The sequence below is a fragment of the Schistocerca cancellata genome, chromosome 6 (genome assembly GCF_023864275.1).
Source record: "Schistocerca cancellata isolate TAMUIC-IGC-003103 chromosome 6, iqSchCanc2.1, whole genome shotgun sequence".
Lineage (NCBI taxonomy): Eukaryota > Metazoa > Arthropoda > Insecta > Orthoptera > Acrididae > Schistocerca > Schistocerca cancellata.
In genome coordinates this window covers 262,297,370-262,316,426 of record NC_064631.1, presented here as the reverse complement: position 1 = coordinate 262,316,426, position 19,057 = coordinate 262,297,370, and the positions used below count along the sequence as shown (strand labels likewise).

General features: G+C 42.7%; 1 protein-coding gene across 2 annotated transcripts in view; it reads left to right on the top strand.

Annotated features, from left to right (window-relative positions):
- The window catches only part of LOC126191101 (uncharacterized), a 55,998-nt gene extending 43,055 nt beyond the window's left edge, over nucleotides 1-12,943 (top strand). Inside the window, exon 3 of one of the 2 annotated variants that reach the window (XM_049931836.1) lies at nucleotides 12,113-12,943. In XM_049931836.1, the coding sequence (XP_049787793.1) occupies nucleotides 12,113-12,305 (193 nt within the window). In that variant the 3' untranslated portion in view covers nucleotides 12,306-12,943. The remainder of the gene's footprint in view (nucleotides 1-12,112) is intronic. The other variant, XM_049931838.1, reaches the window with a different exon arrangement.
- Nucleotides 12,944-19,057: the final 6,114 nt, after the last annotated feature.

The following is a 19,057-nucleotide window of genomic DNA, read 5'->3' as shown; positions in this document are numbered from 1 at the left end:
AGGTGCAATGCACACGTCCAGATAATGTCCAGTGGTTATACTATAAATACCAATGAGTAGGTAGCATGCCTTTTCATCATTACAGACTTAGAAAATGTTTTTCCTAAGAATAGTTGTGGTGGTTCTTTATGTATTGGTTTTTATAAATTATGAAAAGTTGAAGTTAATGTTATTTTGCCTGCTTCACAACTGGAAAATTCTTTACATCAGTGACTCAGTTGTGGTACTCCTCGCAGTTAGTTTGCCCGACATGGTGCTTTTATATAAAAAGACACCACCCACAAACAAAATTCCAGATTATATATATTGTTTGTGTGTCTGTCGACCTGCCAGTGCTTTTGTTTGATAAGTCTCATCATCTTTAGCTATATTTTTCCCACGTGGAATCTCTCTCTCTCTCTCTCTCTCTCTCTCTCTCTCTCTCTCTCTCTATATATATATATATATATATATATATATATATATATATATATATATATATATATATTGCCTTTACAAATGTCTGCTTGTGTCTATGTATATGCGGATGGATATGTGTGTGTGTGCGAGTGTATACCTATCCTTTTTTTCCCCTAAGGTAAGTCTTTCCGCTCCCGGGATTGGAATGACTCCTTACCCTCTCCCTTAAAACCCATATCCTTTTGTCTTTCCTTCTCCTTCCCTCTTTCCTGACGAGGCAACCGTTGGTTGCGAAAGCTAGAATTTTGTGTGTATGTTTGTGTTTGTTTGTGTGTCTATCGACTTGCCAGCGCTTTTGTTTGGTAAGTCTCATCATCTTTCTTTTTAAATATATATATATATATACCTAAAAACAAATATGTGTGACTTACCAAATGAAAGTGCTGGCAGGTCGACAGACACACAAACGAACACAAACATACACACAAAATTCAAGCTTTCGCAACAAACTGTTGCCTCATCAGGAAAGAGGGAAGGAGAGGGAAAGACGAAAGGATGTGGGTTTTAAGGGAGAGGGTAAGGAGTCATTCCAGTCCCGGGAGCGGAAAGACTTACCTTATGGGGAAAAAAGGACGGGTTACACTCGCACTATTATACTTAGTCAACAGACTTCCTTGCCTGGAGCTCAGCTGCCACCTGTATATATAACCTGTGTGCGTGCGTGTTCTTATGAACATATTTATGTTATTATTGTGTAAAGGGAATTCAGTGACGTCCTTTCCTTAGTCATTGTTTCATGAGGATGTCAAACCATGTCACACATGTGTATCATAATATATTTAATCTAATAACTAACAGTATGTATATTTCAGAACAGTGAAAGTAGGAATGCAGCAAGCTGATCATTTGCCTTGCTGTAACATATAGAACCTATGTAGTGACACATTTCAGTTATAGTGGGTAGTAATATTTGTTCTACAATCATCTGCAGAATTTGTGTAGTTACAACAGTGAACTCTGTTGTCACTTTTGTATAATCAGCAGCTTTTAATTCAGTATGATGTTTGTTAAGTCAGATTATGGAAACAGATACACAGAGCTCACATCATCTCCAACAGGGACAGTCTCCAACAAGAATTGGACCATCTGAAGACCATGTTTCAGAGGAACAGTAACAAGGAAGGGCAAATTCAGAAGGCTCTACATTCCACACACCTGCAGCACTGGCGGAAACTGAGGATGAAGCTTGGGAGGAGGCGGCCTTGGAATTATTCCATTTTGTGGGGCCTTACCCGGAAAAATTAGACGCATTTTACGTAAACACCAAGTGAAAACCATCTTCCATCCTCCAAGCAAAACCAAGAGCGTTCTTGGTAGTGTCAAGGACAACCTTGGTTTACATAAATCGGGGGTTTATCAGATACCTTGCCAGTGCGGTAGTGTATACATAGGTCAAACCATTCGTACAATTGAGGGCCGATGCCGAGAACATCAACGGCACACTAGACTGCAACAGCCCAGTAAGTCGGCAGTCACCGAGCATTGCCTGTCTGAACTCCACAGTATGGATTATGACCAAACCGAAGTCCTGACACAGACTTTCAAATACTGGGACTGTGTCATCAAAGAAGCCATAGAGATCAGAGTAAAGGAGCCACAACTAAATCGTGACAGCGGTTACATCCTTAGCAAGGCGTGGGAACCCGCGATCACCCAGATTAAGAAGAAAAAGGATATTTCCCAGTGTGTGCCGACTTCGGGGGAGGAGGGAAGAATGAGAGCGATGCTAGCAGATCCTCCTGAACGAGAAGACCTAGGACAAAGCGCCCAGACGGCGGGACAACGGACGCTGTACCTGGACCACGCGCGGGGCACGAACCGCACCGACTCATAGGAAGCACCTGAGGGAGGAGCGGGAAGGGGATTGTCCTATATATACATGGCGCCGGCCCACCGCCGGTCAGTACATCAGCGCACCTGATGATAACAACGTGGTCGATTGCCGAAATATTGTGTCCTATGCACACTCATACCAGGCTGTTCACCCGAGATTTATTTAGTCATAAAATATGCCTGGAGAAATTGAAGAATCACATCACATTGCTGACATCATTAGCACAGTGGACAGCATGGAAAAGATCGACCAGCTGCGTGCCAAGAAGAATGTGTGGTACTGAATTTTGCTAAGGTCAAGCATCACATCGACTCAGTGGTGGCCAGAAGAATCAAGAAACGTGCCACCCTAGCTTTGGTACGAGAGAGAGAGAGAGCTTCACACGGTGGCGCTTGGACACTACCAACAAAGAACTCCTACAGGTACATCTAAAACTGGCCAACCGGTTCAACCCCTGAACGTGGGATTGGGTTGATGGTGTCACATGGGCCACAGCAAACTCAACCCAGAGGGAGTCAGCCGGACGACAGGCATCCAAGTTTGAACGTATATCGGAGAAACAACCTTCTGATGGCAGCGGAAAGACCATCATCAATCTCACTAACAAGGAACTGGATGATGAAGCTATTTCGGTTCTTAAGAAAGGATTGAATTTCGCTCTAACTCCTAAAGATGTACCCATTGCTGACATCATTAGCACAGTGGACAGCTGCTAGACTTCCAACTGAAGCTGCTGAAGAAGTTCGTTACGAAACCTGCAGAGCTCTAACCAAAACAAAACTGAAGAAACCGAACATTACCTACGGGGAGAGTGCCGCCCTACGGGAGCTAAGAGAAGAACCAGACATAGTAATATTACCTTCAGACAAGGGCAACACAACAGTGATCCTATCTCGACAGGATTATGCTGAGAAGATGCGGGGCCTACTTGGTGACAGTGCATACCGCAAGATTGACATCAATCCTACCAAGATGGTTGAGAGGAAGACTCTAATGCTTCTCAAGGATTCCGGCTACTATGAGCAGACAGAAGGAGTAGCCACGGGGAGTCCACTCTCACCTGTTGTCGCAAATATGGACATGGAACATTTCGAGGCGGAAGCTCTTGAATCAGCACATCAGAAACCCATCTGTTTCTTTAGATATGTGGATGATACCTTTATCTGGCCATATGGAAGAGAGAAACTGGCAGACTTCCTCACACTTCTCAACTCCAGGCATGAGAATATTAAGTTCACCATGGAGATCGAAACAGATGGGATGCTCCCTTTCCTAGATCTTTTGATTAGAAGACGAGCTGACAGCACTTTGGGCCACAGCGTGTATAGGAAGAAGATTCATACCGATTTGTACCTACATGCGGATAGCTGCGACCACCCGGCACAAAAGGAAGGTGTGCTAAAAACTTTGTACACAGAGCTCACACCATCTCCGACAGGGACAGTCTCCAACAAGAATTGGACCATCTGAAGACCATGTTTCAGAGGAACGGTTACAAGGAAGGGCAAATTCGGAAGGCTCTACAACCCACGCCTGCAGCACTGGCGGAAACTGAGGATGAACCTCAGGAGGAGGCGGCCTTGGCTATTATTCGATTTTGTGGGGCCTTATCCGGAAAAATTAGACGCATTTTACGTAAACACCAAGTGAAAACCATCTTCCATCCTCCAAGCAAAACCAAGAGCCTTCTTGGTAGTGTCAAGGACAACCTTTGTTTACGTAAATCAGGGAAACAGCCCAGCAAGTCACAATCCCTGAGCATTCCCTTTCGCAGTTGGATAAGCAGCTGCCAGCAGCAAGTCGTATACTCTTAGCTCACTTATTTGTTACATAGTTTAATTCTTAATTTCTTTGTGTGTTTTTGGGTACTTTCATTGTTTAATTCATAAATTTCGGGTGTATTATAGTATTTGAGAGTTTCAGCATCGTGTTTTAGTACCTGAGTAGTGTAAAATTGCGTAGTCTCCTTCTGCCGCCGAGCAGTGTGTCAGCAGTGCGCAAGTAACAGCATTACTGCATTTACTAGGCAATCTTGTGTTTTAATAACCGTTTAAATTTTGTGTCGAATTGTTTGTGATCTCTGTAGATTAGTTCAGACGTTCTTTGCACAACAGTTTTTAGCATGGATAGGGACTGCAACTGCTGTGTTCGGATGCAGGCTGAGTTGGCATCCCTTCGCACCCAGCTTCAGGCACTGTTTGCTTCGGTCACACAGCTTGAGGCTGTTGCCAATGGGCATCACTGTGGGGGTCCGGATGGGGGTTTGTCGGGGACGGCCAGCTCGTCCCACGCATCCCCCGGTCGCACTACGACTGTGACTGCCCGGGATACTGCCCACATTGAGGCTGATCCCTCACCTGTGGTAGAGTGGGAGGTCGTCTCGAGGTGTGGCAGGAGGCGAAAGACATTCCGGAGGGCTGAACGGAAGGCCTCTCCAGTTCGTCTGACGAACCGGTTTCGAGCTCTGTCTCCGGCTGATACTGATCTTCGGCTGGACATGGCTGCTTGTCCTGTTCCAGAGGTTGCCCCTCAGTCTGCAAGATCTGGGCGGTCGCAGAGGGTTGGTTTACTGGTAGTTGGGAGCTCCAATGTCAGGTGCGTAATGGGGCCCCTTAGGGATATGGCAGCAAGAGAGGGGAAGAAAACCAATGTGCACTCTGTGTGCATACCAGGGGGAGTCATTCCAGATGTGGAAAGGGTCCTTCCGGATGCCATGAAGGGTACAGGGTGCACCCATCTGCAGGTGGTCGCTCATGTCGGCACCAATGATGTGTGTCGCTATGGATCGGAGGAAATCCTCTTTGGCTTCTGGCGGCTATCTGATTTGGTGAAGACTGCCAGTCTCGCTAGCGGGATGAAAGCAGAGCTCACCATCTTTAGCGTCGTCGACAGAACTTACTGCGGACCTTTGGTACAGAGCCAAGTGGAGGGTCTGAATCAGAGGCTGAGATGATTCTGCGACCGTGTGGGCTGTAGATTCCTCGACTTGCGCCATAGGGTGGTGGGGTTTTGGGTTCCGCTGGATAGGTCAGGAGTCCACTACACACAGCAGGCGGTTACACGGGTAGCAGGGGTTGTGTAGTGTGGACTGGGCAGTTTTTTAGGTTAGATGGCCTTGGGCAAGTACAGAACAGGCAACAGCCTCAAAGGGTGCGGGGCAAAGTCAGGACATGCGGGGACCAAGCAGCAATCGGTATTGTAATTGTAAACTGTCGAAGCTGTGTTGGTAAAGTACCGGAACTTCAAGCGCTGATGGAAAGCACCGAAGCTGAAATCATTATAGCTATGGAAAGCTGGCTGAAGCCAGAGATAAATTCTGCCAAAATTTTTACAAAGACACAGATGGTGTTTAGAAAGGATAGATTGCATGCAAACGGTGGTGGCATGTTTGTCGCTGTTAGTAGTAGTTTATCCTGTAGTGAAGTGGATAGTTCCTGTGAATTATTATGGGTGGCGGTTACACTCAACAACCTAGCTAGGTTAATAATTGGCTCCTTTTATCGACCTCCTGACTCAGCAGCCTTAGTGGCAGAACAACTGAGAGAAAATCTGGAATACATTTCACATAAATTTCCTCAGCATGTTATAGTCTTAGGTGGAGATTCCAATTTACCAGATACAGACTGGGACACTCGGATGTTTAGGACGGGTGGTAGGGACAGAGCATCGAGTGACATTATACTGAGTGCACTATCCGAAAATTACCTCGAGCAGTTAAACAGAGAATAGACTTGTGGAGATAACATCTTGGACCTACTGATAACAAACAGACCCAAACTTTTTGACTCTGTAAGCGCAGAACAGGGAATCAGTGATCATAAGGCCATTGCAGCATCCCTGAATATGGAAGTAAATAGGAATATAAAAAAAGCGAGGAAGGTTTCTGTTTAGCAAGGGTAATAGAAGGCAGATTTCAGACTACCTAACAAATCAAAACGAAAATTTCTGTTCTGACACTGACAATGTTGAGTGTTTATGGAAAAAGTTCAAGGCAATCGTAAAATGCGTTTTAGACAGGTAAGTGCCGAGTAAAACTGTGAGGGACGGGAAAAACCCACTGTGGTTCAACAACACAGTTAGGAAACTACTGCGAAAGCAAAGAGAGCCTCACTGCAAGTTTAAATGCAGCCAAAACCTCTCAGACAAACAGAAGCTAAACGATGTCAAAGTTAGCGTAAGGAGGGCTATGCGTGAAGTGTTCAGTGAATTCGAATGTAAAATTCTATGTACTGATGTGACAAAAAATCCTAGGGAGCTCTGGTCTTACGTTAAATCAGTAAGTGGCTTGAAACAGCACATCCAGACACTCTGGAATGATGATGACCTTGAAACAGAGGATGACAAGCGTAAAGCTGAAATACTAAACACCTTTTTCCAAAGCTGTTTCACAGAGGAAGACTGCACTGCAGTTCCTTCTCTAAATCCTCGCCCAAACGAAAAAATGGCTGACATCGAAATAACTGTCCAAGGAATAGAAAAGCAACTGAAATCACTCAACAGAGGATAGTCCACTGGACCTGACGGGATACCAATTCGATTCTACACAGAATACGCGAAAGGACTTGCCCCCCCCCCCCCCCCTTCTAACAACCTTTCCAGTTTACATAATATGTATCACAGCTGTGGATTCCACATGGTGTCAATTCTTTCGGACATGTCCAAAAGAAGAGACACACACAGTCATGTAAATAAATGACTCCTTACACTTGAAATCTGTTATTTTTCCTTATAACACTTAATACACTGAAGACTTTTCTTTTTTATAATGCTTTCTCATTGTGTCAGTATAGACGGGAGAGGAGGAGCCATCTCCTGCCAAAGTTCTTGTTGCAGGGAAGCTTTTATCTGCTAGTTACTCTACCTTTACATGTGTATGTCAAATGCTAAAATTGCCGATTCTCTGCTTATTATTCTCTCTAAGTCATTTCTTGTGCCAGCACCACAAGTGTTGACCCAACTCTGTACTGCTTTCCTTGCAAAATTGCACTGTCGCCATGTTGATTGTGGGGATAAAGGGGCTAATAAACACTGTTCAATCACTTACAAACCCTAATCATCTTCATCTTTGCTTCATTAATGATCATTAACTTAGTCAGCATCGTTTTGTCTCCATAAACAAGTTGGAATCCACAAAGAAAAAAATTCAGTATATGTTAGTACAATATAAATAAAAACAGTGACCACAATTACCAAAGATTCGTGGGTGAATACAGAACAATGTCATATATTTTGAGCAGTGAATTGTTGGGAAAAGAATAGTATTGTAGTCATGTACATATAGTAATTACTGGTATTTCCCAACAAAAGTTAGGTTTGCAGATCGTGGAAACTAGTAAAGAGAAGAGCAACGTGGTAGAACACAAATGCAATGATACATCAACTATGGACTTTTTGTTATAAAATTTGTATGTTGTCAGACAATTCTATAAATTTTAGAATGAAGCACTCAAAATGTAATAGTATAATAATAAGGCAAGGTACTGCCTCAAACATGAAAACTTTTAGTCTTGTTCATTCTGGTTACAAAACAGGTAGAAACTATTAATTGTAGGATAATAGGAAAGAAATGGGTTCATCACCACAGCTGATACTTAGCCTGTGGAAGTTCTTCTCATTTTGTGAAACAAAATTTCTCTTTGTTGTTCTTTGTTAATATTGGTTTTACTTTTTAATTTATGTAAAGCTGAATTGCCCTTGATAATCAGTTGGACAATTTTCATTTTTACTAATTACCATTAATAGTTTGAATAACCTCCACATAAAGTATCTATTGAACCATGGGCACTAAAACTTCAATTATTACTGTTATTCGTAACATCAGCTTTTATTATGTAATTTTATATAACATAGCATTAATGGTATAACAATGAAAATATTAATTTTTGACAGTATAATGTAATAGGATCGATAAAAAAATCTACACATCAAGCGGCGGCAGGAGAACATGCACATAAAAGGTTTTGTATATGCAAGCTTTTGAAGCTAGTGGCTCGTTCTGGAAGAAATGTTGAAGGGGAAGGAAAAGGACTGGAGAGGTTTTAAAAAAAAGGTAGTTTGGGAAAGTCGTCTAGAATCTTATGTTGTGCAGTCCTCGGCAATGTCTTTCCTTCTCATCCCGTCCAGCGAGTTTCTCCTGCCCTGGGGTTCTATGTGACTTTTCTGAATTGTACACCTTTTCCTAAACCATTCCAGTTCCTTTCCTTAAGCCGTCTTCCTTCCCCGTCAACCCTTCTTCGAGAAGGAGAAGCCACTGGCTCCAAAAGCTTGCATACGCAAAAACTTTTTTGTATGTGTGTTCTCCAGCCACTGCTTGGTGAGCAGATTTTTTTATCTATCCAATTACATTATAAAGTTATTGGTAGTAACAGAAATATTAATATTCACAGATTTTAAAAAAATACTTTTATTGATACTATTCAATTTTAACATTTATGAATATCTCTTGCCATCTTATCTGTCTGCAAGTAAGATTAAATTTTATTTCTACAGTCACACAATATCATAAAAATTTCAAGCTCATGTGTTGCAGGTTCTCACATACATTTCTTCTAGTCATAGCATTTCTTCATACTACTTCAGCTTTGTACATCATTCCGTGCCTAACTGCCATTCCCCTTACACTTACTACAGTCGCTCTTTGTTCTTCAACTGCTGCTGAACCATTGTCAGTTGTCATGTCTACCTGCTGACTCTTGTCTCTATGCAATATGTGTCTTATTATGCTACTTTTGAACCATCTAAATGTGCCATTTGTCTTGGCTCATTTAGAAGAGTTTCAGTGAGTTGGTGTTAGGACAGCAACCAGCCACAAATTTACTTTCAATTCCTTTATTCAAAGGAAACCGTTACCGGTTTCGAATCGTGATTCATCCTCAGACGGTTTACACTCTAATCTATAAAACACACCAAATGTCATAAAGAAAGCATGTAAACCGTCTGAGGATGAATCACAAAGATTCGAAACCGGTAACTGTTTCCTTTGAATAAAGGAACTGAAAGTAAGTTTGTGGCTGGTTGCTGTCCTAACACCATCAACATTTGTCTTCAAACAACAGCCACGGTCTCCATCATGTCATCATATGACAAAATTGCAGTTTCAGTGAGTGTTTAAAGACTTGCAATGTTCCACTTTTAAAAGTTCGAATTTTAGCGTGTTCAGATTAGAGTTGGCTATCTTCTTTCCCTGTGAACTTCAGTACCTGAAATTAAATTACATTCTGACCATGCTGATGCAGTCCAAACAAACTTCTTTCCAGTGCAGTTGTGTTTGAGCTGATATCAGATAAGCTTCAATAACATTTAAAGTTCCTATAAATGAACAAGTAGTATTTATTCTGTCACCAGTTCCATGTATTGCATCCCAATATATAAGAGGCAGTGAAATGAAAATCAGACAGATGGAAAAAAAAGTAAGTAAACTGTTTATTATTTTGAAAATAATCACCATAACTGTTAATATGAGTGCATACAGTAAGTAATGCAGCACTTTTTTGCTGAAAGTAGATTGGTTTTACTCAAGATTTCAATAAACCATATTATTCTCCTTTCTTTTGGCTACAAAACTTTATTGCTCAACATAATTTCTGTTTGAAGTGACAGCCTTAGGCCACCTTATGTGGGAAGTCCTGTATGCTCGCATGGTACCACTCTACAGTTTGACGTTGGAGTCAGTGGACGAGTGTGTCCACACTACCAGCAGGGATGTCCAGTTGGGCATCAAGGTGTTTGACTGTGATCCATCCGTCACCTTGAATGTGTGGCTGCACATTCTAACATTGCAGGAATCACAGCTGTGTGCGGCCGGCTGACACGTTGGAGATTGGACATGTTTGTGCAACCTTGTTGTGACGTTGAGACACCTCATCCAATGACTCGCTGTGCTTTTGCTCACTGCCAGATCTCTGTAGACATTTTGCTGTTGCCTATGAATATCTGCGATGCTTTGGTTTTTTGCCAAAGAAACTCAGTGAGAGCTCTCTGTTTGGAACACACCTCCATTACAGATGTCATTTTGAAGGCTATGTATAGTATTGCCAGCTATCAGAACTTGATGAAACTATAGGGGTTGAAGTGGGAATATTCCCAGATGTCCCACATCTTCCACTCCCCACCCCAACCAAAACTGGCTGAGAAAAAAAAAATGTGCTGCATTACTTACTGAACACTTCCCATATATTTCTCTCACTGTGAGACAAGTGGTTGATGCCTTCAAGTAAAAATGTTGGTGGTTGCCTACAAAACCATGATTGTATCCAGACATCAGCTCTTTTTCTGAAGAAAATTGACAACCATGAATGTCTTGCTTCAGCACTCTGAAAACATGGAAATTTGCTGGGAAGACATCAGAACTGTATGGAGGATGTAGAAGGGCTTCCCAGCAGATCTTCTGCTGCATATTCAAGACATCCTGCCTGCAGAATACCCTCCCACATGTTGCCAATGTTGTTTCGAGTAAGCTGAAGAAGTTAGTCTAGGAAGCTCTTACATATCATCCATAGAGCCCTGATCTTTCTCTGTACAATTTACGTATTTTTCAAGCCCTTAAGACAGATATACGTGGCCTTCCATTAGCTTCAGATGAAGAGGTACATGTCTGGGTACAACCAAACTTCCATAGGCAACTTCATTTTTCCATGAAGACATTGACGGTCTTGTCTCACAGTGTCGGAACAGTTAGGGCAATTACTTTTGAAATTATGAACAGTTTAGCTTTTTTTTTTTTTTTTTTTTTTTTTTTTTTTTTTTTTTTTTTTTTTTTTTTTCATCTGTCCATTTTCATTTGGTTGCCCCCTTGTACAATAACTTCTTGTGTTACAACATTACACAATATGGAACATTACTTGTATGAATATCTTGACCTAACATTACTATGAACAACAACATTCTTTTTTCGGATGTTTTCCCTGATGCCCTGGTGCAGTGTCCTACTCCAAACTCTGCTATGCAAAACAGATAAATAAAAGCCTCCAAAAAGCTTCTTATTCCTAATCATTAAACTCTTAAATGGTTTAACGATCGTGGCCTTCATTCATTGGCTAGGAAGATGTAGGGCTACACATCACTATCAGTGTGATACTTTATACCACAGACTTGGCTTACTACTTGTACTTGTTTATTAATGTTCTGCTCATATCAGAGATTGAGGAAGACACACAAATAGAATACGAATGTATGAATGTTAAGCTGCTTTGTTCCGCAACTGCTGTTTCAGAGCCTGACTTAGACCGTGATCACAAAATTAAAGTGAGAGACGTAAATTGCTGACCTCCCTCTGTAAAATTCTTCCTCAAATCATATATTAGTTACACTTGCTTCGCTCCATAATATAGAAGACAGTTACATCTGTAGCAGTGAATTCAGATCACAAAAACATTGTTTCACTGATATCAACACTGTGTTTTTGCTAGGCTACAAAACATTTGCTCTCATAAAACTTCTAATTGAAAGAGCATCTGTGCCAAACATTATGTAAACTTAAACTGAATGCATTACAGGTCAAATCAAAAGCTTGGAGGGACACTTTAATGAAAACAGAAGTATTAAGATGAATCACTTGTGATAAAGTTCTAAAACATGGCTCACGCCTGCTTACATCTGATACTTGTCAGACATGTTTATTGCACACTTGATGAAATAATAAAATATTTTATAGTTTCAGTTTAAATATGTTTTTCTGTTTGTTATTGAAAATAATTGCTTATTATAATTTTCCATGTTCACAGAAAACTTTGTTATTATTATTATTATTATTATTATTATTATTATTATTATTATTATTATTATCATTACTTATATTAAAATTTTGTTTCTTTAATCTAGCGGACTAGATGTTGCGGCCTTGCTTCGGACATTTGGTGCTAGTGATGTCGCTGCAGGGGCTAGCACTTTTGTCGTGGCCTATGCTGTTCATAAAGTTTGTGCTCCTGTGAGAATTGGCATAACACTAACAGCAGCTCCTTTCATTGTTCGCTATTTGAGGAGGATAGGTGTTCTTAAAGTTAAAACTGGGTGAACTAACTATTTCTATAAATGTTTAACATTCCTTTGCCGTTTGCACTGAGAGAGGTTGACTGACAAATTACTAAATAAAGATGACATTTTTGTGTTTGTGTGTCTTTGTGATTTTTACAGATATGCAAAATAATTAAAATGGGTATGATATTGTAGTGTCTGTCAATAAATGCAGTAATATACACAGTAAAATGATCATTCCAAAGTGTGATCCTTGATATTGGTAGGTAGTTTCCTTTTTCTGACTTGAATGTGTTTGTAGAAAGATGTTTGCTGTAATAATTTGATGTTACAATATTTTCAGACACATCATTAAAATTCTTATTGAACTAGTTTATACTCTTTTGAATGTTGAAAAGTGTGCTGAATTGGAACAAACACATGTAACTAAGTTTTTCATGTACACTGCTGCACAAAAGTATGTAATCATCAGTGCATTCTTGCCTTTGTGATATTTTAGTGCATCTTGATCAATACTAATACTATGGTGCTGTCAGTTCTTTTACCAAGACTATTCTTAGTTACTATTGAATATGTAACTTGATACAAAGAAAATGCTTCATATGTTACTGCCACATTGGTTGCATTAGTTTGTTCATATAAAATTAATTGGAAATGGAGTATTTTTGCATGTTAATATTCTGGTGTTTTTGTTTTTCCCCTCCTTTGCTTCCATTTCAAATTAAAGCAGCAGCTGTTGTCAAGCCATTTCACAAAAGTGAGATGAGAATAGTAATGGATTGCTTACCTACGTAATTTTTATCAGTAACTTTTAAAAAGAATTCAAGACATATGCAAGAGAATTTGTAATTATTTGGGAAAAGATAATATATTAGGGAATAATGAAAAGAGTAAATACAACAACTCATTCTACAGCATTGTATAATGTGGTGGTCCCCAATTACGATATACCTATGTGGAGGTGAGAGGCAAGGGAGGTGGAGGGGAGAGGGGGTCACACGTTTTTAATAAGCTCTGAAAAAAGACCTTTTCCAAAAGGTTAGCTACATTTTTCAGTTTTATTAATATGCTTATTGAGACAGCTGAAGAAAATAAGTAAACTGTACATTATTTTAAAAGTAATTGCCATAACTATTAACACATTTATCCCACTGTGAGGCAAGACAGCCATTGCCTTCATGGAAAAAAAGTTTTCAGTTGCCTTCAGAACTATGATTGTACCTCTTCATCTGAAGTATATATATATATATATATATATATATATATATATATATATATATATATATATATATATATATATATATATATATATATAGGGAAACATTCCACATGGGAAAAATATATTTAAAAGAAAGATGATGAGACTCACCAAACAAAAGCGCTGGCAGGTCGACAGACACACAAACACACACACAAAACCCAGCCTTCGCAACCAATGGCTGCCTCGTCAGGAAAGAGGGAAGGAGAGGGAAAGACCTTTCTTTCCCTCTCCTTCCCTCTTTCCTGACGAGGCAGCCATTGGTTGCGAAGGCTGGGTTTTGTGTGTGTGTTTGTGTTTGTTTGTGTGTCTGTCGACCTGCCAGCGCTATATATATATATATATATATATATATATATATATATATATATATATATATATATATATATATATGGTTATAATAGAAGGAAACATTCCACGAAGGAAAAATATACCTAAAAACAAAGATGATGTGACTTACCAAATGAAAGTGCTGGTAGGTCGACAGACACACAAACATACACACAAAATTCAGAATTTTGTGTGTATGTTTGTGTTCGTTTGTGTGTCTGTCGACCTGCCAGCACTTTCATTTGGTAAGTCACATCATCTTTGTTTTTAGGTATATATATATATATATATAGTTATAATAGAAGGAAACTTTCCACGAAGGAAAAATATATTTAAAAACAAAGATGATGTGACTTACCAAATGAAAGTGCTGGCAGGTCGACACACACAAACAAACACAAACATACACACAAAATCCAAGCTTTCGCAACCAACGGTTGCCTCGTCAGGAAAGAGGGAAGGAGAAGGAAAGACAAAAGGATTGGGTTTTAAGGGAGAGGGTAAGGAGTCATTCCAATCCCGGGAGCGGAAAGACTTACCTTAGGGGGAAAAAAGGACAGGTTTACACTGGCGCACACACACACATATCAATCCACACATACACAGACACAAGCAGACATTTGTAAAGGCAAAGAGTTTGGGCAGAGATGTCAGTCGGGACGGAAGTACAGAGGCAAAGATGATGTTGAAAGACAGGTGAGGTATGAGCGGCGGCAGATTGAAATTAGCGGAGATTGAGGCCTGGCGGATAGCGAGAAGAGAGGATATGCTGAAGGGCAAGTTCCCATCTCCGGAGTTCTGACAGGTTGGTGTTAGTGGGAAGTATCCAGATAACCCGGACGGTGTAACACTGTGCCAAGATGTGCTGGCCGTGCACCAAGGCATGTTTAGCCACAGGGTGATCCTCATTACCAACAAACACTGTCTGCCTGTGTCCATTCATGCGAATGGACAGTTTGTTGCTGGTCATTCCCACATAGAACGCTTCACAGTGTAGGCAGGTCAGTTGGTAAATCACGTGGGTGCTTTCACACGTGGCTCTGCCTTTGATCGTGTACACCTTCCGGGTTACAGGACTGGAATAGGTGGTGGTGGGAGGGTGCATGGGACAGGTTTTACACCGGGGGCGGTTACAGGGGTAGGAGCCAGAGGGTAGGGAAGGTGGTTTGGGGATTTCATAGGGATGAACTAAGAGGTTACGAAGGTTAGGTGGACGGCGGAAAGACACTCTTGGTGGAGTGGGGAGGATTTCATGAAGGATGGATCTCATTTCAGGGCAGGATTTGAGGAAGTCGTATCTCTGCTGGAGAGCCACATTCAGAATCTGATCCAGTCCCGGAAAGTATCCTGTCACTAGTGGGGCACTTTTGGGGTTCTTCTGTGGAAGGTTCCGGGTTTGAGGAGATGAGGAAGTGGCTCTGGTTATTTGCTTCTGTACCAGGTCGGGAGGGTAGTTACGGGATGCAAAAGCTGTTTTCAGGTTGTTGGTGTAATGGTTCAAGGATTCCGGACTGGAGCAGATTCGTTTGCCACGAAGACCTAGGCTGTAGGGAAGGGACCGTTTGATGTGGAATGGGTGGCAGCTGTCATAATGGAGGTACTGTTGCTTGTTGGTGGGTTTGATGTGGACGGACGTGTGAAGCTGGCCATTGGACAGGTGGAGGTCAACGTCAAGGAAAGTGGCATGGGATTTAGAGTAGGACCAGGTGAATCTGATGGAACCAAAGGAGTTGAGGTTGGAGAGGAAATTCTGGAGTTCTTCTTCACTGTGAGTCCAGACCATGAAAATGTCATCAATAAATCTGTACCAAACTTTGGGTTGGCAGGCCTGGGTAACCAAGAAGGCTTCCTCTAAGCGACCCATGAATAGGTTGGCGTACGAGGGGGCCATCCTGGTACCCATGGCTGTTCCCTTTAATTGTTGGTATGTCTGGCCTTCAAAAGTGAAGAAGTTGTGGGTCAGGATGAAGCTGGCTAAGGTAAAGAGGAAAGAGGTTTTAGGTAGGGCGGCAGGTGATCGGCGTGAAAGGAAGTGCTCCATCGCAGCAAGGCCCTGGACATGCGGAATATTTGTGTATAAGGAAGTGGCATCAATGGTTACAAGGATGGTTTCCGGGGGTAACAGACTGGGTAGGGATTCCAGGCGTTCGAGAAAGTGGTTGGTGTCTTTGATGAAGGATGGGAGACTGCATGTAATGGGTTGAAGGTGTTGATCTACGTAGGCAGAGATGCGTTCTGTGGGGGCTTGGTAACCAGCTACAATGGGACGGCCGGGATGATTGGGTTTGTGAATTTTGGGAAGAAGGTAGAAGGTGGGGGTGCGGGGTGTTGGTGGGGTCAGGAGGTTGATGGAGTCAGGTGAAAGGTTTTGTAGGGGGCCTAAGGTTCTGAGGATTCCTTGAAGCTCCGCCTGGACATCAGGAATGGGATTACCATGGCAAACTTTGTAAGTAGTGTTGTCTGAAAGCTGACGCAGTCCCTCAGCCACATACTCCCGACGATCAAGTACCACAGTCGTGGAACCCTTGTCCGCCGGAAGAATGACAATGGATTGGTCAGCCTTCAGATCACGGATAGCCTGGGCTTCAGCAGTGGTGATGTTGGGAGTAGGATTAAGGTTTTTTAAGAAGGATTGAGAGGCAAGGCTGGAAGTCAGAAATTCCTGGAAGGTTAGGAGAGGGTGATTTTGAGGAAGAGGAGGTGGGTCCCGCTGTGACGGAGGACGGAACTGTTCCAGGCATGGTTCAATTTGGATAGTATCTTGGGGAGTTGGATCATTAGGAGTAGGATTAGGATCATTTTTCTTCGTGGCAAAGTGATATTTCCAGCAGAGAGTACGGCTGTAGGACAGTAAATCTTTGACAAGGGCTGTTTGGTTAAATCTGGGAGTGGGGCTGAAGGTGAGGCCTTTGGATAGGACAGAGGTTTCGGATTGGGAGAGAGGTTTGGAGGAGAGGTTAACTACTGAATTGGGGTGTTGTGGTTCCAGATTGTGTTGATTGGAGTTTTGAGGTTTTGGAGGGAGTGGAGCTGGAAGTTTGCACACAAACCCAGTCTCTCCCATCTACTCAATCTCCCACTTACAGCTCCACTCCCTCCAAAACCTCAAAATCCCAATCAACACAATCTGGAACCACAACACCCCAATTCAGTAGTTAACCTCTCCTCCAAACCTCTCTCCCAATCCGAAACCTCTGTCCTATCCAAAGGCCTCACCTTCAGCCCCACTCCCAGATTTAACCAAACAGCCCTTGTCAAAGATTTACTGTCCTACAGCCGTACACTCTGCTGGAAATATCACTTTGCCACGAAGAAAAATGATCCTAATCCTACTCCTAATGATCCAACTCCCCAAGATACTATCCAAATTGAACCATGCCTGGAACAGTTCCGTCCTCCGTCACAGCGGGACCCACCTCCTCTTCCTCAAAATCACCCTCTCCTAACCTTCCAGGAATTTCTGACTTCCAGCCTTGCCTCTCAATCCTTCTTAAAAAACCTTAATCCTACTCCCAACATCACCACTGCTGAAGCCCAGGCTATCCGTGATCTGAAGGCTGACCAATCCATTGTCATTCTTCCGGCGGACAAGGGTTCCACGACTGTGGTACTTGATCGTCGGGAGTATGTGGCTGAGGGACTGCGTCAGCTTTCAGACAACACTACTTACAAAGTTTGCCATGGTAATCCCATTCCTGATGTCCAGGCGGAGCTTCAAGGAATCCTCAGAACCTTAGGCCCCCTACAAAACCTTTCACCTGACTCCATCAACCTCCTGACCCCACCAACACCCCGCACCCCCACCTTCTACCTTCTTCCCAAAATTCACAAACCCAATCATCCCGGCCGTCCCATTGTAGCTGGTTACCAAGCCCCCACAGAACGCATCTCTGCCTACGTAGATCAACACCTTCAACCCATTACATGCAGTCTCCCATCCTTCATCAAAGACACCAACCACTTTCTCGAACGCCTGGAATCCCTACCCAGTCTGTTACCCCCGGAAACCATCCTTGTAACCATTGATGCCACTTCCTTATACACAAATATTCCGCATGTCCAGGGCCTTGCTGCGATGGAGCACTTCCTTTCACGCCGATCACCTGCCGCCCTACCTAAAACCTCTTTCCTCTTTACCTTAGCCAGCTTCATCCTGACCCACAACTTCTTCACTTTTGAAGGCCAGACATACCAACAATTAAAGGGAACAGCCATGGGTACCAGGATGGCCCCCTCGTACGCCAACCTATTCATGGGTCGCTTAGAGGAAGCCTTCTTGGTTACCCAGGCCTGCCAACCCAAAGTTTGGTACAGATTTATTGATGACATTTTCATGGTCTGGACTCTCAGTGAAGAAGAACTCCAGAATTTCCTCTCCAACCTCAACTCCTTTGGTTCCATCAGATTCACCTGGTCCTACTCTAAATCCCATGCCACTTTCCTTGACGTTGACCTCCACCTGTCCAATGGCCAGCTTCACACGTCCGTCCACATCAAACCCACCAACAAGCAACAGTACCTCCATTATGACAGCTGCCACCCATTCCACATCAAACGGTCCCTTCCCTACAGCCTAGGTCTTCGTGGCAAACGAATCTGCTCCAGTCCGGAATCCTTGAACCATTACACCAACAACCTGAAAACAGCTTTTGCATCCCGTAACTACCCTCCCGACCTGGTACAGAAGCAAATAACCAGAGCCACTTCCTCATCTCCTCAAACCCGGAACCTTCCACAGAAGAACCCCAAAAGTGCCCCACTAGTGACAGGATACTTTCCGGGACTGGATCAGATTCTGAATGTGGCTCTCCAGCAGGGATACGACTTCCTCAAATCCTGCCCTGAAATGAGATCCATCCTTCATGAAATCCTCCCCACTCCACCAAGAGTGTCTTTCCGCCGTCCACCTAACCTTCGTAACCTCTTAGTTCATCCCTATGAAATCCCCAAACCACCTTCCCTACCCTCTGGCTCCTACCCCTGTAACCGCCCCCGGTGTAAAACCTGTCCCATGCACCCTCCCACCACCACCTATTCCAGTCCTGTAACCCGGAAGGTGTACACGATCAAAGGCAGCGCCACGTGTGAAAGCACCCACGTGATTTACCAACTGACCTGCCTACACTGTGAAGCGTTCTATGTGGGAATGACCAGCAACAAACTGTCCATTCGCATGAATGGACACAGGCAGACAGTGTTTGTTG